The following is a 24644-nucleotide window of genomic DNA, read 5'->3' as shown; positions in this document are numbered from 1 at the left end:
GTCGTCAATTATTATTTCTGTATTTTTAATTCGAATTTGCTTCGGAATTTTTCACAAGTTTCTTTTCTTGAAATTATATTATATTATATTTTTGACATAAAATTAGTATTCTGAAATTTTTGTTATATTATATTATATTTTTGACATAAAATTGGTATTTTGAAATTTTATTATATTATATTATATTTATGACATAAAATTAGTATTCCTCCGATCGGAGGTCCCTCAGGGGCTCACTCACGGGCCGGACCGTGGGTGAGTACGGGTATCAGCGAACCCGGGGCGACACTAGCTTGTTGTTTGTTGCTTCCTAATTTCGTTACATTTATTTTTTATTGAAATTGATCATCTTTCCAATTAAGCATTACTTCTGAACTTTCAAAAGTTCCTCTTTTAAAATTTATTTATCTGATTTAAAATTGGTATTCCTCCGAACGGAGGTCCCTCAGGGGCTCACTGCTGTGGGTGAGTACGGGTATTGGCGAACCCGGGGCGACCCGAAGCGCCACCTCAGTAGATTGAAGTTCTGACTTCATCTACTCTTCTTGGTTTCTTGTCGGTTAGGCCGTACTTGCGTACGGGGTTAGTTTGGCTCTCGTGAGCTGGTTAGATTTCGCACTCTTGTGCATGTTAGGTAGGCCGCACTCGTGTGCGGGGTTAGCTTGGCTCTCGTGAGCCGGTTAGATTCGCACTCTTGTGCGTGTTAGGTTGGCCGTACTCGTGTACGGGGTTTAGAGTTGTATTTCGTCGTTTCTTCATGTCAACGTTTCGTCTTCGTTTCATCGTTTCCTTCTATTTTTGTACCTCTATGGAATTGTGACTAATTATGATATGTCTGCTTCAGCTGGAGTACGACAGCTCATCATCTTTGTCATCGACGAAGGACAACACATCGACTGAAGACGTCAACAACATCGACAACGAACGAAGACGTCAACAACATCGTGTCTAATTATTGTTAGTGTGTTTCAGCTGAATTCCAACAGCTGAGCATCTGGTCATTGAACGCAGACATCATATCAAGCAACGCATCGACGAAGACATCGAAATAATTGTAAATTAGAATTAGTTTAATTCTTAAGATCGTCGTTGTAAATATGTCGAGTAATTATTGCCCTAACTTGACTTTGCTCGACTCGATTGTCAACTCCGACACAGTCTCCTGCTGTGTCGGACCTTGCTTGCAAGTGTTGAACCTGTCCAGTTGCGATATTCGGCGTGGATGCATAGAGAATTGATGGTCAGGGAGCAGTACTCGCCAGGTAGAACCCTTCTTTCGTAAAATGTCTGCCTAAGTCATGTCAACGCTGGCGTGGCTCGCGCCGGGAGCAGGGGATCCTTCGTCCGTAAGTCTCTTCGTCGCCTTGTTGCGCCAGCGTTGCTCGTGGCGGGTAGTTGGGGAAGGTAGTTCTACCGTACGGTGGAGGCGTCCCTGGCCGTCGTTCTCTGTGAGGAAGCGTCGGATACCGTACTGGTCGGCAGATAGCTTGCAAGCATTGTACGTGTCGCGTCACCCTAGAACCAGAGTCTTCTGCTCTGGTTCGGTTTTGTTTCTCTCTTTGAAAGAATCAGAGCCTTCTGCCTGATTCGTTTTTCATCTCCCGTGAATCGGAGACTTCTTCTCCGACTCACACCTTTTGCTCCGCAATAATTACTCGATGTGCGCTGAATGGTAAAGTGACCTTTTCCGTCTGTGGAAAAGTAATTTTTCCCATTTAGCGATCTGCAAAATTTAGTGTGTAATATTGTAAATCGTCATTGTAAGAAAGGGCGTCAGAAGGAAGCGTATTGAATTCCTTCTGGCTTCCTTTCGGGTCTCTCGTGCAGCAACCTCCTCGTGGTGAGACCTGGGCAATCGGTATTATTCTCTATTTGTAAGAACTTTTAGTATCTTACAAATAGAGAATAATATCGAGCTAATAGCTGCTGATTTATAATTCGCGATAATCTTCTTTCTTCTTCTTCTTTTCTATCTATCTTCTATCTATCTATATATCTATATGTAAGTACGTATGTACGCACGTATGTACATGCACACCGCCGAAAGAAAATTCGCTTTCCAATTTCAACGAGGAGCCTATGCCAGAAAGAAAATAGCCACATTCCGTACCATTGATCTCTTCCGGACTCTTCGTCCACAACTCGTGCGACTCTGAGGTAGAAACACCGACGAACACACCAGTCTTCGATCCTCTAATCTCTTGCGGATTAATGCCAGCATCGAGTATGGCCTCGTACGTTGCCTCCAGGAGTATCCGAAGCTGTGGGTCCATCAAATGAGCTTGTTTCGCGTGAACACCGAAAAAAGTGGCGTCGAAGTGTTGAATGTCCTTCAATTTGCCGGTTCTCTTTGGTAAACCGTAGATACCGGCTGGCCAGCGACGTTCGTCGTCCGTGATCATGTCGACACCCTCGAATAAATTCTTCTTCAACTCGTCTACATTGTCCGACTCCGGGAAACGACCTGGAGAAAACGACAAACGCGTTAGATTCGCGGATACTATAATACATGTGTGGTATAGGTATATATAATACATATCGGACCTATGTAAGAAATTCTTCGTTACCTGAGAAACCACTGATGACGATGTCATCTTGCAGGTATTGTGTGTTACATTTTTGCATTTTCACTGAGAATCGTTGCTGCAATCTCATTTTAATTTACCCGTTCTCGCGGAGTATATCGAACGTGGAAGCTTAGTGGACAGTAAGCGGAAAATAATAGTTTCCGCGTTTAGTTATCGCCTTATGTAGATAGTTCCCCCGACGGTTCTACACATACACACATACATACAAAATTTTAGATTAAAATTAGTTGGTTGAGACGGGAAAATATTATGACAGGCAAAAAATTTGTTTAGATCTCTAAGTCGTGGATGTTTTTTTAAATGCAGTGACATATTTTTATTATAGCTATATGATAGCTGAGGTCAAGACGAATCCAATTACGTGTAATATTATGACCTTCACGTGACCTTGAGTACGAGAAATTCATAAAAGAAGGACACTTGATGTAAATAGTGAAATAACGATGACATGATTCCCCTAGGGTTTCAAGAAATGTTCTTGAACCTTGACTAATGACTGTAAGCACGCTTACAATAAATTGTAAAAACTGATACAAATTCTTTTCGTTTCGGTGACTCTAATCAGTACGTTGAAGAAATTCATCGGGATTTATTCTCTGGATATTACTTCTCTGAAACGATGGTGTACCCTGATGCAGAAAAGATAGAAATGATTTTAGATTATGGTGAGGCTAAAAGTAACTGAGTACAAGCATTTCAACTGTACGCAGAAAGATACCCTGAGAGAAATCATCCTTCTCGACATAGTTTTGACCGCATAGTTCAATTGTTTTGTAAAACAGGGAGTATTAAATCACTGAAAAGAAAACGATCAAAGCCTGCTACTGCAGAAGATGCCGAAACTTTTGTATTGGCTACAGTCGATATTGATCCTACTACAAGTTGTCGAACAGGTGGACGTTCTTTAGGCATTTCCAAAGCAAGTGTGTGCCGAATATTGCAACGTCATACATTTCATCCATACCATATTTCCTTACATCAGGAGCTTCATGGCAACGACTTTGTAAAAGCAGCACGCTTTTTGTACATGGACATTGCAGCAAATACAAGGAAATCAATATTTCTTTTTTGACGTTCTCTTTACTGACAAAGCTACTTTTTGTGACCATGGACAACTGAATATACATAATATGCATTATTCGTGCACTGAAAACCCGAAATGGCTTTGACAAGTTGTCCATCAGCGTCCGTGGAGTGTAAATGTATGCTGTGGAATCCTTGGTGATAACTAGTGTGGTGTCGGATGTCGGGCATGGGGATCGTGTCGAAACATCGAGACGAAAACGACACCCTGTCGAGTGATTTGGGCGCCGTCGAGGACCGATACTCTTCGACTGTTTAGATTAAGATACAGCATTGGACTGTTTAGGTTAAGATACAGCATTGGACTGTTTAGGTTAAGATAGAACATTAGACTGTTTAGCTTTAAGGAACTGTATGTGTGTGTTTGTGTGTATGTGCGTGTGTGCGTAGAGTGCGAGCTTGACGCGTTTTCTTTTAACGAAGACGACGCAGTCGAGAGAAAAGCGCACGTGAGAGAACTTCGGCCTGCGAGTTGCGGTCAGAGTTACGAGAAGAGAGTATTGCGTTGAGTTTTGACCTGCGAGGTGCGGTCAATCGCGTTGTGTACGATTGTTTTGTCTCTTTTCTATTTTCAAATATATGTATACTGTTTTATTCATTTTCCCGCACGTAGTCAGTCATATTTTATCCCACACTAGACATTAAACAGTCAAAACACTTTAACGTTAAAACACATGAAAATTTATTCAGCGTTAAGTAACCCGAGTACAGTTTACTGCGATAATTTAAGTGCGGTAGGGATAAGTAAAAACAGCGTGTACCATGGTCGAAGCAAACATATAGATATAGGATACCATTTTTTCCGGGAAGTGCAAGAACAAGGAACAATCATTGTAAAACACTTGCTTACGAGTGAAATGACCGTGGACGTTCTTATAAAACCATTGAGTATGGTTAAGCACGAGACATGCGTTCGATTTGTTAAATTTAAGGTAAATCAGTATTAAAGGGTTGTAAGACGTGCAGTTGAGGGGGAGTGTTGGCATGGAAAAACACCACACAACTTCACGTCTTCAAGCTCGGGAATTTTTAGCGCGTTTCGGCTTCTAGGTCCGCGTGCGTTGCCGGTGGTTGCGTGGTTGTGTTTTTTGTTTGTTTGGTCTGTGATTTTGTTCAGGACGTTCATGTATTATCTTTTGTAATAAACGTTTGTTATTTGTGAATCCCCAAATCACACACTGGCAAAAATATGTTTCCATAAAAAATGAATCAGTATTTATTTTTCTACAAATGTCAATATAAAAATTTTAAGAAAAAAAATTTTTTATAAAATATAGGGATCACTATATATTTCTGACTTCATAATATTATAGTTGGTGTCGAAACGAATAACCTTCACACGTTGAACGCCACGTCAGCCATATGTGGCTGACGGAAGTATTTGTGCAGGTTTTAAAATGAATTTTTACGTTGATATATTCATTGTACTAAACTTAATTAGGATCTGTAACATGCAAGAAAGTTGGAGGATTACTCAGTATCGTACATTTAATTTTTTGCAATTTTTATTTCATTAAATAACTTACTTTGATTTTACGGAATTTTTGGGGTTTCTAGTTTGGCGTTCAAAGTGTTAATAATCGTGAAATAACGCTAAAATACTTTAAATACCCATTTAAATTACATAGAAGAATGTCAAAACGTCGGCGGCGGTGCGGTCTAGTGTGCGACGGCCTTAAGCCTTTGCGTTTTATACTGTACTGCATTTTATGTCATTATTAAGTTCCAAATGAACATTAATAGTTGAAGGCGGGCGGCATGTCTAGAATTATCTAGACATCGTTTCTGGATCCCCGCTGCGATCGAGTGGAACACTGTAATTTTTGAGTTATTTATTGGTATGCTTGACCCTAAGAATTTATTACGGACTTGGCTACGGCTGAAAGTTAAGTGTCCTGTTTCGAAATGGGAAAACAGGTTATTCATTAGGTTAAGAACACTTTAACATTTGTGCCGACTTAAACCTTATAACCTTTGCATAGAAATTGGCGTTGAACTTTGTACGTTTTCAGTTGTTTTTATTACACTTATTGTTACGCACTTTTAGAACGTTTTTCATACAAACCAGCGCCAATAGTTAACGTTCGCAACACTGATAGCAAGAAGGTCTTCAGAGTAATTAGTAGTTGATAAACACGATTCTGTACGAACGTATAGGTGAAGGTGTATAATAAATGTCTTCCTGTCAACACCGAATCTGTTATTATGTTATGTATTGCAATACATTTGAATGTATAGCAGCTCAAGGGAATATTTTTGAATATTTTGCGTAACAGAAATAAAGCAAATGAATCTTACACGTTGAATTTTATTTATTCCATTTTTCTGGGTTGAAGGTCATTTTGTGTTACATGAATGAATTCGTTATTTTGTCAGCGACAACATTAAGTTAACGAAGATATATCATTTCATTTAAAAAAACAACGATGACCTTGAAATCTCATAAAAAATGACCTTGAACGTATTTTTCCTTACACCGTTACATGTGGCCCTTCAAACAGTGTAACTTTGTCCTAAGAAGTTTTTTTGTACAACGAAAAGTAACGGAGATGTATTATGTTCTTGGATACACCCGCGTTGTGGACATATATACATTAGTTGGTTCAGAGGGGAAAATATTATGATAGGCAAAAAAATTTGTTCGAGGTTATATTTTTTGGGATTTCAAGGTCATCGAAGTTTTTTTAAATGGAATTATATATTTTTATTATCGCTATATGGTAGCCGAGGTCAAGACGAATCCAACGACCTGTAATATTATGACCTTCGCGTGACCTTGAGTACGAAACATTCGTATGTTATCACTAGATGGCGCATATTTACGCAAAATGAAAATTTTCTATCTGAATTGCAACAGACTGGAGCGAAATAGAAATTAATTTTCTTTCTGAATATGTTCAATAGATTGGAAATAATGTAACAGTATTTTTAAAATCTTCTAATGTTTTTACCGTTTCAAATTACACCTACTCATTTTTGTCATAAATGCATAAAATCGGCAGTCTAGTTATCACCAACGAATCCACACTATACATTTACACTCCATGAACGCTAGTGTACAACTTGTCAAAGCCATTTCGGGTTTTCAGTGTACGAATAATGCATATTATGTATCTTCAGTTGTCCATGGTCACAAAAAATAGCTTCGTACAGTAAAAACGTCATAAAAGAAATATTCATGTCCTTGTATTTGCAGCAATGTCCATGTACAAAAAGCAACACGATTCTGAAAGTCGTTGCCACGAAGCTCCTGATGTAAGGAAATATGGTATGGATGAAATTTATGACGTTGCAATATTCGGCACACACTTGCTTTGGAAATGCCTAAAGAACGTCCACCTGTTCGACAACTTGTAGTAGGATCAATATCGACTGTAGCCAATACAAAAGTTTCGGCATCTTCTGCAGTAGCAGGCTATGATCGTTTTCTTTTCAGTGATTTAATACTCCCTGTTTTACAAAACAATTGAACTATGCGGTCAAAACTATGTCGAGAAGGATGATTTCTCTCAGGGTATCTTTCTGCGTACAGTTGAAATGCTTGTACTCAGTTACTTTTAGCCTCACCATAATCTAAAATCATTTCTATCTTTTCTGCATCAGGGTACACCATCGTTTCAGAGAAGTAATATCCAGAGAATAAATCCCGATGAATTTCTTAAACGTACTGATTAGAGTCACCGAAACGAGAAGAATTTGTATCAGTTTTTACAATTTATTGTAAACGTGCTTACAGTCATTAGTCAAGGTTCAAGAACATTTCTTGAAATCCTAGGGGGATCATGTCATCGTTATTTCACTATTTACATCAAGTGTCCTACTTTTATGAATTTCTCGTACTCAAGGTAACGTGAATGTCATAATATTACACGTAATTGGATTCGTCTTGACCTCGGCTGTCATATAGCTATAATAAAAATATATCACTCCATTTAAAAAAACATCGATGACCTAGAGATCTAAAAAAATATAACCTTAAACAAATTTTTTGCCTGTCAGAATATTTTCCCGTCTGATCCAACTAATGTTTTCCTCTAAAAGTTTGTATGCATGTGTGTATGTGTAGAACCGTCGGGGGAACCGTCTACATAAGGCGATAACTAAACGCGGAAACTATTATTTTCCGCTTACTGTCCACTAAGCTTCCACGTTCGATATACTCCGCGAGAACGGGTGAATTAAAAGGAGATTGCAGCAACGATTCTCAGTGAAAATGTCGGCCCAATTTGAGCACGCGAACAGCCCCATCGCGAGGGAGCCAGTGTTCAACGGTAACACACAATACCTTCAAGATGACATCGTCATCAGTGGTTTCTCAGGTAACGAAGAATTTCTTACGTAGGTCCGATATGTATTATATATACCTATACCACACATGTATTATAGTATCCGCGAATTTAACGCGTTTGTCGTTTTCTCCAGGTCGTTTCCCGGAGTCAGACAATGTAGACGAGTTGAAGAAGAATTTATTCGAGGGTGTCGACATGATCACGGACGACGAACGTCGATGGCCAGCCGGTATCTACGGTTTACCAAAGAGAATCGGCAAATTGAAGGACATTCAACACTTCGACGCCACTTTTTTCGGTGTTCACGCGAAACAAGCTCATGTGATGGACCCACAGCTTCGAATACTCCTGGAGGCAACGTACGAGGCCATACTCGATGCTGGCATTAATCCGCAAGAGATTAGAGGATCGAAGACTGGTGTGTTCGTCGGTGTTTCTACCTCAGAGTCGCACGAGTTGTGGTGGAAGAGTCCGGAAGAGCTCAATGGTACGGAATGTGGTTATTTTCTTTCTGGCATAGGCTCCTCGTTGAAATTGGAAAGCGAATTTTCTTTCGGCGGTATGCATGTAAATACGTGCGTACATACGTACTTACTTCGAAATCGATTTTCGCAGGCTACGCATTGACCGGATGCTGCAGATCCATGTTCCCCAACAGGGTATCGTTCGCTTTCGACTTCAATGGGCCAAGTTACGCGGTAGACACAGCTTGCTCGTCGTCGCTGTACGGTATGCACCAGGCGATCAGCGCGATGCGTTCGGGAGAGTGCGACGCGGCCATCGTTGCTGGGTGCAACCTTTTGCTGGAGCCCACCTTGTCGCTCGAGTTCCATAGATTGAGCATGTTGTCGGTGGACGGCTCGTGCAAAGCGTTCGACGCCGCAGGTAACGGCTACGTCAGATCCGAGACAATCGGTGTCCTGTTCCTACAAAAGTCGAAGGACGCGCGCAGAGTGTACGCCACCGTGATACACTCGAAAACGAACACGGACGGCAACAAAGTCGAGGGCATCACATATCCGAACGGGCAGATGCAGCAAAAAATGATGCGCGAAGTCTACGCGGAGGCTGGAATCAATCCAACAGATGTTGTCTACATGGAAGCCCACGGAACCGGCACCAAGGTCGGCGACCCGCAAGAGATCAACTCTATCGCAAACTTGTTCTGCAAAGGCAGGAAAACACCTCTTCTTCTTGGCTCGGTCAAGTCGAACTTGGGTCACGCGGAACCGGCCAGTGGAATGTGTTCTATGGCGAAACTGTTGATCGCTATGGAAGCAGGAGTGATACCAGGCAATCTTCACTTTAAGAATCCGAACAACGATATACCGTCTCTACACGACGGCAGCATACAGGTCGTCGATAAGAATATGCCATGGAAGGGTGGCCTAGTCGCCGTAAACTCGTTCGGTTTTGGCGGAGCCAACGCGCACATACTTCTTCGTAGCAATCCGAAACCAAAACTGTCGCCAGTCTTAGATAGTAAAATACCCAAGTTGGTCGCTGTATCCGGCCGCACAGAGGAAGCTGTACAGGTTCTTCTAGACAAAGCCAAAGAACACGAGAAGGACGACGAATTCATCGCTCTTCTTCACGACACGTACGCGTTGAACATACCCGGTCACCTTTACCGGGGCTATTCCGTGCTGGGAACGGACGGAGCCGAAGAAACTAGTCAAATCAGTACCTCGGAGAAACGTCCTATTTGGTTCGTGTTCTCTGGTATGGGCTCTCAGTGGGCTGGCATGGGCAAGGATTTGCTCTGCATCGAACCGTTCAAGCGAAGCTTGCAACGTTGCGCCGACGCCTTGAAACCCGAAGGTGTTGATCTGATGAACGTCATTCTGAACTCTACACCCGAATCCTTCGTTGAGAATGTCGTTCACTGCTTCATATCGATCGCAGCTATTCAAGTCGCCCTTGTAGACCTCCTGGCGTACTTGGGCATTCATCCGGACGGTATCGTTGGACATTCGGTCGGTGAGCTGGGATGCGCTTACGCCGACGGTACTTTCACGCCGGAACAAACCATTTTGGCCGCGTACTGGCGTGGAAGATCTATTCTGGACTCGAAACTGTCGGCCGGAGCTATGGCGGCCGTAGGATTAAGTTGGGAGGAGGCTAAAAAACGATGCCCGCCGGACGTGTATCCAGCTTGCAACAACTCCGAAGATTCTACAACGATTTCCGGTGACGTAGATGCTGTTAAGAAATTCGCCGAGGAGCTGAAGAAGGAGGATATCTTCGTACGAGTGGTAGAGAGCAGCGGCGTCGCGTTCCACAGCAAATACATAGCCCCGGCTGGCCAGGAATTGCGCTCCGCTTTAGAGAGGATCATACCGAATCCAAAACCGCGTACCTCCAGATGGATCTCCACGTCCATACCCACTGCAGCTTGGAACAATCCATTGGCGCAGCTCAGCTCGGCAGCCTACCATGTGAACAACTTGCTGTCGCCTGTACTGTTCAAGCAAGGGCTTTCTTACGTGCCTGAAAACGCGATCACCATCGAGATTGCTCCGCACTGTTTGATGCAGGCGGTTCTGCGTAGATCGTTGTCAAAGAGTGTGACGAACATAGGATTGCACAAACGGGATCACAAGAACAACTTGCTTTTCCTGCTCGAAAACTTAGGAAAATTGCACATGGCTGGCGCACAGGTAAAGATCTCAAAACTGTACCCACCGATCAGCTATCCGGTCGGCCGTGGTACGCCGATGATCAGCTCTATGGTTAAATGGGACCACTCCACCGAATGGGCGGTAGCCGATTTCTGCAAGAGCGACAATCTCTCCGGAGAGAGCGTGATCGAGTTTGACCTGTCCAAAGAATCGGACGCGTACATAGCTGGTCATACGATCGACGGAAGAATTCTTTTCCCGGCTACCGGTTACTTGGTACTCGTCTGGAGAACCTACGCGAAGCTGCGCAACGTCGATTTCGAGAAACTGCCGGTTGTGTTCGAACATGTAAAATTCCTGCGCGCTACAATCATGCCTAAAGAAGGCCCGATTAAATTCTTTGTCAATATATTCATGGGAACCAATGAATTTGAGATTTGTGAGAACGGCGCGGTGGCGGTGACAGGAAAGATATCTGTACCGGAGAACACGGAGAAAATGATGCTGAATCTTCCAACACCAGTCGTACGAAACGATCCCGAACTGTTGGAGCTGAACACCAAAGACGTGTACAAGGAGCTCCGTTTGCGAGGATACGAATATACCGGGGAGTTCCAGGGTATCGAATCCGCCAACAATCGCGGTGGCAATGGAAAACTTCTCTGGACCAATTGGATTTCCTTCATGGACACCATGCTTCAGATTACCATTCTACAAAAGGATACCAGATCCTTGCATTTACCAACTCGTATACAGTATGTTGCTATCAATCCCGTTGCTCATATGGAACAAGTGAACGACTTGGGGGAAGACCAGGCTCTTCCAGTATATTGTTACAAGAATATCGATGTCGTCAAATCTGGCGGTATCGAAATCAGAAAGATGAAAGCATCCTTGGCCCCGAGAAGGCAGCAATCTCAAATCCCTCCCAAGTACGAGAAATACACGTTTGTACCCTACGTTAACCCCAAGCCTACGGTGGAAGACCCTGAGAAGGCTAAAGTGAATGCCCTTACCATCTTGTTGCAAATTGTCCGTGAAAACTTGGCAGCATTGAAATTGAAAGCCGTAGAAGTAGCCGGCGATCGTCCCATAGATGCTCTCTTCGCAACCACTGTGTTGGACATCTTGTACAGCGAACCCAGTGTTACTGTAAGTAATTATTATTGTTATTATTATTATTATCATTACTGGGACCGTATACATACAAAAAATAGTCTCTCACAAATGATTTCTGTTTCAGATTGATTACCAGGTCGCTGCAACCAGTAGCGTCGAGCAATATGCCAGCTTGAATGCACAAAACGTAAAAGTTGTACAAAAGGATCTGAACAAGACACCTGTGGGCCAAGACTTACACTTCGTCGTAGCTACGAACGTACTGTCCAAGAATACCGCCGAAGCTGTACTGAACAATCTGTCTGACAGTCTGAGGAGTGGTGGCTACGCTCTGCTTGAAGAATCCGGTTTGAATAATTTGGATAGCTCGAAGAAAACCGCCAATCTGATAATCGTAGGGAATCAAGTAGCGAACGGAAAGTTTTACGTTTTACTCAAGAAGCCTGAAAAGTTGGCGGAGCCGATGATCGTCCAAATAACAGAGAAGAACTTCCAGTGGGTAGAGAACCTTAAGGCGGCGCTGAAGAAAGCTGCGACGGAAATACAAGAGATTCTTGTAGTCAATCAAGGCGACGAACTGCTCGGTAAGTATTCGAACCTACCTGTTAGAACGCGACCATAAGTTCGTATCATCATTGGCAGAATTTCTGTATAACGAATATTATTCTCCACAATTCAGGCATGGTTGGGCTTATGACCTGCGTTCGCCGGGAGGATGGCGGCACCAACGTGCGTTACGTGTTCATCCAAGACAAGAACGCTCCCAAGTTCAGTCTCAATGATAAATTCTACGCCGAGCAACTGAGCAAGCAATTGATGGCCAATGTCTTGAAAGGAGGAAACTGGGGAAGCTTCCGGCATTTGCTCTTGGACCAGCAAACAGGAGCTTCGTCCGTCCAGGTTGAACACGCGTACATCAATGCTCTGCACAATGGAGACCTGAGCAGTTTGCGATGGATCGAGAGTCCTCTGAGTTACTACGAACCGGAGAAGTCCTTGGGAGTGGAACTCTTCCACGTATACTACGCCCCGTTGAACTTCCGAGATGTGATGTTAGCCACTGGAAAGCTGCCACCGGATGCTCTGCCTGGAAACTTGGCTAGCCAAGATTGTATCTTGGGTCTTGAATTCTCCGGACGTAACTCAAAGGGTGAACGAGTTATGGCGATGGTACCTGCACGCGGTCTGGCGACCACCGTAGTAGCCGATTCTGCATTCTCATGGATCGTACCTAAAAAATGGTCTCTGGAGGAAGCTTCGACGATCCCGGTAGCCTACGCGACTAGTTACTACGCCTTGTTCGTTCGAGGTGGCCTGAAACGCGGCGAAACCGTCCTGATCCACGCTGGCAGTGGTGGTGTTGGTCAAGCCAGTATCGCCATAGCTTTGCACGCAGGCTGCACAGTGTTCACAACGGTCGGTACACCGGAGAAGCGACAGTTCTTGAAGAAAATGTTCCCTCAGTTGACCGATAGGAACATCGGCAATTCCCGAGACACCAGCTTCGAACAACTGATAATGAACGAGACGAACGGTCGTGGTGTGGACGTGGTGCTAAATTCGTTGGCCGAAGAGAAGCTGCAAGCCAGCGTCAGGTGTCTCGCCGATGGTGGTCGGTTCCTCGAAATTGGAAAATACGATCTATCGAACGACGCGCCTTTGGGAATGTCGTTGTTCTTGAAGAACACCGCCTTCCATGGAATATTGTTGGACGCCATTTGCGAGATCGACGGCCCTGAAAGGAAGGAAGTGGTCAGACTCGTCAAAGAGGGTATCGACAACGGAGCTGTTCGCCCGCTGCCAGCTACTGTCTTCTCGGAGCAGCAGATCGAACAGTCGTTCCGGTTCATGGCCACAGGCAAACACATTGGTAAAGTTGTGTTGAAGATTCGCGAAGAAGAGAAGGAGACCGTGGTACCGCACCCAACGCCAAAGATCGTAGCAGCCATTCCGCGCACGTACATGAACCCACACAAGTCTTACATCCTGGTCGGAGGTCTCGGAGGATTCGGTGCAGAGCTCGCCGAATGGATGATCAAGCGAGGCGCCAAACATTTGGTATTGACATCCCGGTCCGGTATCCGAAACGGCTTCCAGTCCCTGTGCGTTCGTCGTTGGCGCGAATCCGGCGTGAACGTTGCGATCTCGACGGTGGACGCGACAACGATGGCTGGAGCAAGGAAGCTGATTCAAGATAGCAACAAGATGGCTCCTGTCGGTGGTATATTCAACTTGGCGGCTGTTCTAGTCGACAACGTGCTCGAATACCTTGAAGAGATCGATTTCGTCAAGGTAGCAGCGCCCAAAGTCTCTGCCACGAAATGTCTGGACGCGGTGTCGCGAGAGTTGTGTTCCTTGCTGGACTATTTTGTTGTCTTCTCCTCCGTTTCGTGCGGCAGAGGTAACATTGGTCAGACGAATTATGGTCTTGCAAACTCTGCCATGGAGAGAATCATTGAGCAGAGGCAAGCGAACGGTCTGCCTGGCCTTGCTATTCAGTGGGGAGCTATTGGAGATGTTGGATTGATTTTAGGTAAATTGATCCTCGTTTTTCAAAAATTTAGCAGCGTATAAAATAGTACGATCGAGAGGGGGTGGGGTGGTGGTGGTATATCTTTTTCTTAATTCGGACCTGCTCGGAATATATTTTTCCATGTTTGTCTTTCTTTTCTAGATTCTGTTGGTGGCGGCAACGACACAGAAATCGGTGGCACTATGCCACAGCGTATCGGAAGCTGTCTGGAAACCATGGACGTCTTTCTACAGCAAACCTATCCTGTCCTGGCCTCCATGTGCGTAGCGGACCAACGTAAGAGTCAGGAGACAACCAACAAAGTCAGCATCGTTCCGGCGATAGCTAATATCTTGGGTATCAAGAAACTGGAAAGCATTAACTACTCTGTCACTCTGGCCGATCTCGGAATGGACTCTCTCATGGGAACAGAAATCAAACAGATGTTAGAAAGAAATTACGATGTAGTACTGTCCGCACAGGATATCCGTAACCTGACGTTCGAGAAGTTGAGGTCATTCGACTCTGGAGCGGTTGAAGTAGAAGGTATCGAACCGGAAGCCGAGGAAGAAGATGGAGCACAATTCCTGTTCCAGGCGGATTGCGCTGAAATAATTCCTACGGAATCCCTTGTCCAACTGAAGACAAAGGGTACGAAGGGGACACCTCTATTCTTCGTTCACGCGATCGAGGGAATGGTCGGTTCTCTGAAGGGCATAGCTAGCGAATTGAATCGCCCTGCTTGGGGCTTCCAATGTGTTCAAGATGCCCCGTTGAGTACCATAACGGAACTAGCCACGTTCTACATAAAGGAAATGAAGAAAGTTCAGAAGAAAGGACCGTATCATGTAGTAGGCTATTCATTTGGTGCTTGTGTCGCCTTTGAAATGGCTCTTCAGTTGGAAACCGCCGGTGAGAAGGTAATTTTAACTCTTCTGGACGGATCGCCTGAATTCGTTAGGTTACATTGCATTGCGATTGGAAAACATGCATGCGAATCGAAAACGGACATCGTTGACTCCAACTGTCGGAATACTTTGTCGTTCTTCATTAAGCAGTTCAACGAGAAGATCCGTTTTATCGAGGTAACGTATTTCTGTCTCTTTACTTTTTGTTGGTATTTTATTTCGACAGTTGTTACGATTTATTCTGTATTTTTGTAATTTTATTTTCCGCAGGCTTACAATATTTTGAAGGATACACCTGATGACGAGATATTGGATAAAATGGTAGAAACAATAAATAACAAAGACTTGAAAAAGGAGGAGTTGAAGATTGCTGGTATGTTGTTCCACAAAAAGCTGCAGGCAGCTTATTATTATGTGCCAACGGTTAAATTCAACGGAGACATCATGTTAATAAGAATTCAAGACAGCTTTATCCATTTGAAGAAGGATTACGGTGTATCAGAGGTAATGGTTGCGTCTAAATAATGAATAAATTATAATTGCGCTGCCAAACAGGAAATTTAACAGAAATTGATTCTCTCGATCTCATATTTACAGATTTGTCAAAAGGAAGTGCAAATCCAAGAATTGCCTGGAAACCACAGAAGCATCCTGATAGGAAGTAGCGGCAAAGAAATAGCAAAGATGCTGCAAACGTAAACTTATGTCTACTTATATATATACAAAACACACATCGAAGAATCGAGGAACACGCGATCTTTGCCAGTTTCGTATAGATAAGTTGTAGAAAGTATCAATGTACAATAATATTGATAGAGCTCATCTTACAACTTAATTATTAATATTTAATAATTCTTAGATATTCTGTGTAATGTTCCTTTTGTAGAAATGTTTTTTCCTTGAGGTTTCCACCCGCATTGTTCATTGATCATTCACATTAATTTATAAACTGAACTTCTATGACAGCAAAATAACTTTAGTGGTACTCTCTTTTTGATTCATTTGTAATATTTGTCAGGTAGTACGAACGAGTATTACTATAATTATTTAATGGATTTTAAGTATAAATATTTAAGTACCTTTAAGCACTCTAGATCTTTATAATGGTTCCTGGTGGTCAAGTTGCCATTGTTTAGACCTATAGAACATATATATACAGGGTGTCCCACATAAATGGGAACACCTAAATATTTTTCATATTTACAGTCCTATCAGAAAACTTCAGAGGACAAAGTTACACTATTGCAGGGGGCAATATAATGGTGAAGAAAAAAATTTTTTATGTCGTGTTTTGTAATGAAATTTCAAGGTCACCGATGTTTTTTTAAATGGAATAGTATATTTTTTTACGATAGTATGATAGACAATAAAAAACTGAATTTGGTGGATACCACCTTTTTGAACTTGAAATGACCTTGAGCAAGAACAATCATGTTGAAGCGGATGAAATGTGGAAGATTAAAACTTAAGTGTTTCAGCAAATATTGCGCGTTGTTTACGTCGGGTGATCACGTTTACGTGAGGCCATCAGGGGGGAGCTGATGGCCATGAAGCGGCTGCGCGACGCTCCCCGGCCGGTAATCCCCGCCCCCAACACCAGCGGGGACACCACGGCGGTGGGCGTGATGGCCCAAATGCAGGTGCTCCTGGAGGCAGGGCTGAGCTCCATCCGCGACGAGATGCGGGTGAAGCTGCGGCGCGCGGTCGTGGCCGTTGTCTCGGCCTCGGTCACGCATAGGGCCCCCCGACCGCCGCCTTCCGTGCCTCCCGTGCCTCCAGCCGACGCCGGCCCCTGTCCCGGTGGCGGGAGGGGCCACGAGGAAGAAGAAGAAGAGCTTCGTCGAAGGTCCCCCTTCCAGCCACGCCCCCTGCGCCAGCGCCGCGTACCTACGATGGGAGAACCTGGGCAGAGGTCCTGGGCAGAGGGGGCTAAGGCTGCGGCCTAGGCTGCGGCCTCCGTGGCTAAGGCGTCGGCAGGCGCCCCCAAACCCGGGAAGGCCCCTCCCCGATCGGCGGCAGTCACATTGACTGTCCCAGAGGGGAGTAGGGCCTCTTACGAGGAGGCCGTCAGGAGGGCCCGCCAGGGCATCGATCTTTATGCCCTTCGGCATTGGGGCCCTCAACTGGAAGCGGGCGGTAACCGGGGGCTTCATTATTGAGGTCAGTGCTTCCGCTGCCTGACCCGGTCGACCGCAGCGGTCACTGTTACGCAAGGCGTGCTCCCCGCCACCGAAACCGAAGAAGGGCGCTAAGGGGGCTGGCGGTTTGGCGCCACCCCAAAGCGCGGCGGGGGGAACTTTCGGGGATGCGGTGGCCGCTCCCCCAACCTCCGCCTCAAAGGAAGAGAATATGATGGAGGTGGAGGCGGTCCCTAGCGGGACGGGGGACCCGTGACCTCCGTCACTCGCGAAGACCGCTGAGGAGGGGACAAGCGCGGGCGCCAAATAATGGCCCACGCGCCGCGCCGGTCCAGTGCCTCCAGTGCCTGGAGGAGTGGGCGGTTGGTCTGGCTGTCGCCACGGAGCCGTACAGCGTCCTGGACCGTCCACACTGGTTCAGTGACGTTGACGGCTCCGTGGCAGTGTGGTCGCTTCGCCACTCGGCGATCGAGCCCCCCTGCTCCGTGGTCGAACGGGTCAAGGGGATGGTAATGGTGAAGTGGGAAAGACTTCTGGTCGTGGGGTGCTACAACTCACCCAGTTGTGACTCCGTCGAACTCGAGATGTTCCTGGACCGGATGGTCCTGGGGGACCTGAATGCCAGGTCCACCACCTGGGGAAATCCTGGGACCAGCGCCCGAGACGGAGTCTTGGAAGACTGGGCGGAGGGGGTGGAGCTCCGGTTATTAAACCTGGCATCCTTGCCTACGTGCGTGAGTTGGAACGGCTGGTCGATCGTGGACGTTTCGTTCGCGACCGCCGCCGCCTCTTGCCGTGTGTCCAACTTGCGGGTCTGGGATGGAGAAACCTTGTCGGACCACTGCTACGTCCTGATGCACGTGGCGGTGGCTTCGGACTCGCCGGTGGATACGCCCCTCCGACGTAGCACCCCGTCAGCGCCCAGATGGGCGCTGAAACGACTGGCCGGGGACCTACTGAGGGCCGTGATTAGCGTCTCCGCCTGGCCTTCGGCCAGGGAGCGCGGGGTCGGAGGGGGGCGGCTTGGATCCGGGACACGTTGCAAATGATTTGCGACGTGGCGATGCCCCGGGTCCGAGCTCAGCCCCCGAGAAAGTCAGTCTACTGGTGGTCGGGGGAGCTGGCCGAACTACGCAGTTCGGCCGGCCGAGCCCGCCGCCGGTACACATGCGGCCGTCGCCGCCATTTTCTGGGCGGCGACGCGGAGTCGAGGGTCCCTGAGCTGTACAGGGAGTACAGATCGGCGGCCGTGGCCCTCAAGCGTGCGATCGCCGCTGCTAAGGACAAGGCCTGGGATGAGCTCCTGCTCACCCTCCGTGACGACCCATGGGGACGCCCGTACAAGGCAGTGCTTGGGAAGCTCCGCCCCTGGGCGTGCCCGATCACGGAGAGGTTAGACCTGGAACTCCTGGTGCGCGTCGTAGATGCCGTCTTCCCCCTCAGTGATTGGGAAGGGGGGAGGTGGGAACGCGCCCCGGGACCGATTATGGGATGGTCCGGGAGTTCCGGGTCACCGAGTGGGAGCTATACCGGGCCGTCCGGGAGCTCCGGGCTGGGGGCAAGAAGGCCCCCGGCCCTGATGGGGTTCCCGGCGGTATAACGGCCTTAGCCCTAGAGGTCCTCGCCCCGGCGTTCAGGAGCGTCATGGACGCGAGCCTGCGCCGGGGGGTCTTCCCCACGATTTGGAAGAATGCGTGCCTGGTTCTCCTCCACAAGGAGGGGAAACCCGCAGAGTCTCCCTCTGCATACCGGCCGGTGTTTACTCGACGAGGCGGGCAAGATGTTCGAAAGAATAATTGCCGCCCGCCTCGTCGAGCATCTGTCGCGGGGTGGTCCCGACCTGAGCGACAGCCAGTATGGAATCCGGAGGGGACGCTCGACTATTGATGCCCTGGAGCGTTTGCGCCTCCTCCGGGAAAGGGCTGTTGCTCGGGGCAGGGTGTTGATCGCTGTGTCCTTGGACATATCAAACGCGTTCAGTGCCCTGCCCTGGACGCAGATAATGGGGGCGCTGGACCATTTCCAGGTGCCCCCTTATCTCCGGGAGGTGGTCGGCGACTATCTTCGCGGCAGAGAGGTGGTGTTCACCGGCCGGTACAACACCGTGCACACGAGGTAGACGCACCACGGAGTTCCGCAGGGGTCGGTCCTCGGCCGCTCGGGCTGCTGCGGGTCGTCCTCTCCCCGGATACGGGTGTCATCTGCTATGCGGATGACACCCTGGTTTATGCCGAGGGGGGAAGACTAGAGGAGGACCAGGCACCTGGGAGAGGCTGCCCTGGACTGCGTGGTCGGGCGAATCCGAAGAATGGGGCTGACCGTGGCCGCCGCAAAGATCGAGGCGATCTGGCTGTACGGACCGTCTCGGTCGTGGCGACCACCCCGTGGCCAGGACCTATGGATTCGCGTCGTCGATACCTCCGTCAAGATCGGGCCCAGGATGAGGTACCTGGGCGTGGTCATAGACGGCCGCTGGCGATTCGAAGGACACTTCGAGCTCCTCGCCCCCCGACTAGAGAGGACGGCATCCGCCCTGGCGCGGTTGTTGCCGAATGTCGGGGGGCCGTATGGGGCACCCATATGGCACCGCTCGCTCGGGACCAGCCGGCGCAGCCAAGCACTCTTGGAAAGAGCGCCGAGGCGGCGGGACTCCTCGCCGTAGTTCCGCCCTTCCATGTGGTGGCGGCGGAGCGGACGAAGCTATACCACATCGCCCGCTCCTCCCGCCGCCCGCCGGGGGTGGATCTCTCGTGCGAGGAAGAGGAGGAGCTCGAGGCTTAGACACGCCAGGCACGGACGGACGTATTCGCGGAGTGGGGAGTGCACCTGGCACCCTCCACGCGTCAGATGGCCCGGGCCCTCCTGCCAATATTTGATACATGGTGCAGGAGGCGGGGAAGGTTGACCTTCCGCCTAACGCAGGTGCTCTCCAGCCACGGTTGCTTCGGAGAGTACCTGCACAATATGGAGCGGAAGCCGACAGCACAGTGCCACCACTGCGGTGAAGACGTCGACACGGCGCGGCATACCCTGAAGGAGTGCCCAGCTTGGGCCGCGCCGCGTCGTGTCCTTAGAGCCGCAGTGGATGGGTGGGACCACTCGCTGGCGGCCGTGGTGGACCACATGGCCGGCAGCGAGAGGTCGTGGATGGCGGTGGCCTCCTTCTGCGAGGACGTTGTGTCGCAGAAGGAGGCCGCCGAACGGGCCCGGGAACGTGACCCGGGCTCGGCCAGACGTGTGTGGGCGCGGGAACATCCCCCGCGCCGACGTGTGGCCCCCACGAGGGGGTTGGCGAGGGAAGGGAGGGCGCGGGTGTCTCCCCCGCGCCAAGTGGTCCCGAGTGGGGTTGGCGCGAGGAGACTCCCCGCATCCTGATATGCCCCCATTATTGGGAGCGGTGAATTCGGAGGCTCGAGGTGCGAGCTGACTCGGGCCTCCGGGGGGAGCATAGCTTTCCCCGTGTTACGACGACACTCCCTGGTAATATTCTCGGTGTGAGGGGGGGGTGTCGGTCCGTCCCTCCCCTAGGGGAGGGGGATCCGTGGGAGTGGGGTAGGAAGGGTCGGGGCGTGCCGGATCGCGCCTCCGATGGCCCTTCCTTCCGGTGGCGGCGTCTTTGTGCCTCGGCCGGGGCTGGTACACTTCGGACACCGGCTCCGAGCGGGGCACCAAGACTCCGGGAGCTGTGGGTGGACCGAGCTGGGGCTCGGGAAGCCCAATCCGAAGGCTCCAGGGTTGGGGACACCGGGCGGGTCCCTCCGCCGGGTCTTGTAGCGTAGGGAATGGGGGAGGCTAAACCCCTCTCCCGGGGTATGATGTTAGCTGGCAGGTGTCCTGTTGAGTACTCGCGTGATCCAGGCAGCTCCCCTATAGCTTAGGTGGGCGTGCGGTTTTAGTGGGTAGTCACCAGGGATACCCCCCCACCCCTGGAGATAGTCCCACATAACCCTGGCTCTTCCCAGGGAGCCGGGGTATGCGGAAAGCATTTCCTCACGGAAAAAAAGATATCGCTCGAAGAGGAGCGCGCCGCGAGTGAACTATTAACGAGGCATCATTCTACACGGTATCTAGTGGAAAAGATCCCATTGTAGCGACTCGACGGCTACCACGTCCCGGGAAAAACCCGGTTCTGTTATATGACCGGAATTACCCCGAGAGTTTTACCTCGGCCCATTACGAACCAGACGAGGATGGGCCTGCCATACATCTGGCAACCAGACTCGCCTGGTCCGATATCGTCTTGCCGGTAAATGGCCTTGGTTCGCGACGGTCCAGCCATCCCAGGTATACGTACATACCTGATAGCTGGCCCCGTATGACTGAAAAATTTCCCGCGGAAGTTTCCGCATCTGGCGGAGTTTTCCGGTGACGACCTTCGTCTCCCCTCCATGGGACTCGTTGTCCTTTGGTACAGGACAAAATAAAAAGCCCTCCGTAGGCGTCGGAGGGCCTCAGTGCCCTTACTGTGACTGGGTCGTCACCGTCGCCGCTTACGCTCCCACTACCTCGCGTCTCGCTAGTCTGCGCTCGATGTTTGTATATTCCGCGAGCTTTGAATAAAGTCTGTCTTCGCAAATCCGAAAGTGGATAGACTTCCTTGGCATCCCGTTTCACCTGCGCCCTATCCACTTCGCCATCTTTTCGTGGGGATGAACAGGGCGGTAGTTCGGATTCGTGGTGCGATACAGTGGAAAGTATTACGAAGGACCTTAGTGCGTCACAGAGATTGTGTTGCCAATCATTGACGAACGCCCGTTACGAGAATACAGCTGATCTGATAGCAGGGGTAGCAGTCTATACGAAGCCACGAAGGGAAAAGAAGGAAGATGACCGCCGTCAATCTTCGGTGAAACGTCCCCAAATTCCTCCTCGTGCCGTGAGACGTTGCTTTACCTGCAACAGTGCTGACCACGTACAGCTAGACTGTCCCAGGCGACGAAAGATGGCATCGACAAGTGCCCAACCGACACCTGGACACTCCACGAGCTGCACTTACTGCAGTAAACGAGGTCACATGGAAGCCGAATGTTGGGCAAAACAACGTGCTCAGCGGTGTAACACTAACGTTCCCATGGATCACCCACGCAATGGTTCTGCCAAATCACAAAAAGGCAAATCCGAAGTCAATACGTGCTATTCATTACCGCATCGTCTTACAGCCATTATTTTGCGCGACTTGGTTGTACTGGAGTGTTTGATTGACTCGGGCGCAACGTGCTCTCTGGTGAAAGAATCTGTGGCGAGACGCGCGGACTGTAAAATTGAACCGAAGTCAGTAATGATTATAGGCGTCGGAGGCGCAGAGATGACATCCACCGGAATGACGACCGCGATAGTGCAGACGGAGGATGTGACTCTTGAAATGGATTTGCTCGTGGTTCCGGATCAGAACACCCCATATGCCGTCATCATCGGAAGAAATGTGTTGGCGGATGGGAATCTACAAATGGTCACGGGAGAAGACGGAATCTCCAAGTTGCAGCGATGTCCGACGAAGGAGCAAGGGCCAGCGGAAAAGATGCGGGTGAACTACACCCTCCCGAGCACCGACGGAATCGAGGCCCAGCAACTCTCTACACTGCTACGGCGATTTGAATCGATGATGCTAAGCGACGGTATTGCTACACAAAAGGCGAAATTAAAATTATTCTTAAAGAGGACAAGATTGTAAACTATCATCCCTACCGTTTGTCAATATCTGAACGCGAAAAGGTACGTTCTATAGTTAATGAATTGTTGCAAAACGGTATTTTACGCGAGAGCGTTTCACCGTACGCGAGTCCAGTAATCCTCGTTAACCCCTTAACGTACAACTACGTGTGAGACACGAGGTCTGGTATTCGGGGCAAAACTGATTATCACGGTCCTGGCTCGTAGTACATCGGTCGGGGCAAATGTAAATATTACGGGCATGGCCCCTTGTACAATGATCGAGCCAAATGTAAATATCACGGGCATGGCTGTGGAAAGGCTCGAAGGCTGCGCGATCTTGTTTACGTTTTGGGCCCAGGCTGTTGAAATGTAAATCGTAGGTTAAGAGGTTAAGAAGAAGAATGGTCAAGACAGACTGTGTGTCGATTATTGCGCCTTAAATCGAATAACCGTTCAAGATCGATATCCATTGCCGTTGATTGAAGACCAACTAGACCGCTTAGGAAAAACTAAATATTATACGATACTCGGTATGGCTTCCGGCTTCCACCAAATTCCTGTAGCAGAAGAGTCAATTGCAAAAACCGCTTTCGTTACTCCGGACGCGGTAAATACTGCGTTTGGTAATCTTCGCAATAATGTAGCTCTAGTCTATCTGGACGATATTTTGATTCCGTCATTGACCAAAGAAGAAGGTCTAGATAAGCTGGAAAGTGTACTACAGGCATTGTTGCATCGTACAGGATTTTCCTTGAATATTCACAAATGCAAATTCTTAGAAACCGAAATTAAAGTTAAACCAGTTAAACCTGGGAGAGGAAAAGTCAAGGTGTTAATTTATTTCCGTAAATTTGTGCTGGAATTTGCCGTTCGTGCCGCTTGTGTTACCAAGCTCACAAAAAAAAAAGTAGAACCGTTCGTTTGGGGTACCGAACAGGAAGAAGCTAGGCAATATACAGGGTGGCCCACATAACTCTGAACAGCTCAATATCTCGAAAACTATGCCATCGATTTTAAAGTTCTTAGTCTTAAATTGCATGGAACTGAAGGGCCTTTCTGACTACATAAACGTGAAGTGGCCTCCCTTCCCCTTTAACGGGGGAGGGGAGGTACCTTTGTAATTTTATAAATGGAACCCCCTATAAAATGTTACATATTTAGATTCTACCGGAAAAAACAAGTCAATTTTGTCTGAAACATTTTTTTGTCAGATACTTCCATGATGAGATATAACAGTTTGAAGTTTCGAGTTGTAGGTATTTACTTGAAGCGCTCGGAAATAGCGTTATGGAATTATACGCGCTTGAGTCCTTTGCTTATTCATGAAGAAACACAAACAATAATATTTACAATTCTTGAGTTTGACTCACTTATCTATGAAAACGTTTTCAGTTTAGAGCTGTTATTCAAGCAGTAACATTGTGATTATGGCTACTTTTGACACAGAAGTGAATATGTTATTAACGTTAGGTGAATGCCAAAAAAATTATCGGCGTGCAGCAGTGATGTTTTTTGAACGTTATGGGATCAAAATATGTCATGCAACATTTCATAATTTAGAAAAGCGGCTTCGCGAGCACGGTGAATTGTGTAAAAAAACTGGCAATAAACCTAAAGCTGTCACTAATGAAAATAATAGTGCCAGTATTCTTGCCGCAATTACATTAAATCCTCATATTAGTCAACGTACACTTGCACAAACATCACATATTAGTCGTTCATCAATTCAACGAA

At 47.8% G+C, this 24644-nt stretch overlaps 3 protein-coding genes across 3 annotated transcripts; 2 read left to right on the top strand and 1 right to left on the bottom strand.

Annotated features, from left to right (window-relative positions):
• Positions 1 to 1108: 1108 nt before the first annotated feature.
• Positions 1109 to 2655, bottom strand: LOC143361027 (fatty acid synthase-like). Its single transcript, XM_076800267.1, has 3 exons — positions 2568 to 2655; positions 2023 to 2464; positions 1109 to 1196 (listed from the first exon to the last, which is right to left on the bottom strand). The coding sequence occupies exons 1-3, from the start codon at positions 2653 to 2655 to the stop codon at positions 1109 to 1111; spliced, it is 618 nt and encodes a 205-aa protein (XP_076656382.1).
• Positions 2656 to 7783: 5128 nt separating this feature from the next.
• Positions 7784 to 15982, top strand: LOC143360912 (fatty acid synthase-like). Its single transcript, XM_076800104.1, has 8 exons — positions 7784 to 7990; positions 8094 to 8447; positions 8576 to 11733; positions 11825 to 12284; positions 12380 to 14233; positions 14375 to 15297; positions 15391 to 15624; positions 15718 to 15982. The coding sequence occupies exons 1-8, from the start codon at positions 7885 to 7887 to the stop codon at positions 15817 to 15819; spliced, it is 7191 nt and encodes a 2396-aa protein (XP_076656219.1). The 5' UTR covers positions 7784 to 7884; the 3' UTR covers positions 15820 to 15982.
• A 5917-nt stretch (positions 15983 to 21899) lies between these two features.
• Positions 21900 to 23518, top strand: LOC143360831 (uncharacterized). The gene is made up of 2 exons (XM_076799983.1): positions 21900 to 23051; positions 23299 to 23518. Exon 1 carries the CDS (start codon positions 22201 to 22203, stop codon positions 22927 to 22929), a length of 729 nt encoding a protein of 242 aa, XP_076656098.1. The 5' UTR covers positions 21900 to 22200; the 3' UTR covers positions 22930 to 23051; positions 23299 to 23518.
• The last annotated feature ends 1126 nt before the right edge of the window (positions 23519 to 24644 follow it).

This window comes from Halictus rubicundus, chromosome 14 (genome assembly GCF_050948215.1).
Source record: "Halictus rubicundus isolate RS-2024b chromosome 14, iyHalRubi1_principal, whole genome shotgun sequence".
Classification (NCBI taxonomy): domain Eukaryota; kingdom Metazoa; phylum Arthropoda; class Insecta; order Hymenoptera; family Halictidae; genus Halictus; species Halictus rubicundus.
Note: the sequence above shows the minus strand (reverse complement) of the source record. Positions and strands in the feature narration are given on the sequence as shown.

Excerpts from the sequence above, each read along its gene's own strand:
- LOC143361027 (XM_076800267.1), bottom strand. The coding sequence starts at position 2,655 with ATGAGATTGCAGCAACGATTCTCAGTGAAAATGCAAAAATGTAACACA. Across the intron at positions 2,465-2,567 it reads CGTCATCAGTGGTTTCTCAG|GTCGTTTCCCGGAGTCGGAC; the intron begins GTAACGAAGAAT and ends CGTTTTCTCCAG. Across the intron at positions 1,197-2,022 it reads GGCGGTGTGCATGTACATAC|GTTCAACACTTGCAAGCAAG; the intron begins GTGCGTACATAC and ends GCAACTGGACAG.
- LOC143360912 (XM_076800104.1), top strand. The coding sequence starts at position 7,885 with ATGTCGGCCCAATTTGAGCACGCGAACAGCCCCATCGCGAGGGAGCCA. Across the intron at positions 7,991-8,093 it reads CGTCATCAGTGGTTTCTCAG|GTCGTTTCCCGGAGTCAGAC; the intron begins GTAACGAAGAAT and ends CGTTTTCTCCAG. Across the intron at positions 8,448-8,575 it reads GAGTCCGGAAGAGCTCAATG|GCTACGCATTGACCGGATGC; the intron begins GTACGGAATGTG and ends CGATTTTCGCAG.
- LOC143360831 (XM_076799983.1), top strand. The coding sequence starts at position 22,201 with ATGGCATCGACAAGTGCCCAACCGACACCTGGACACTCCACGAGCTGC.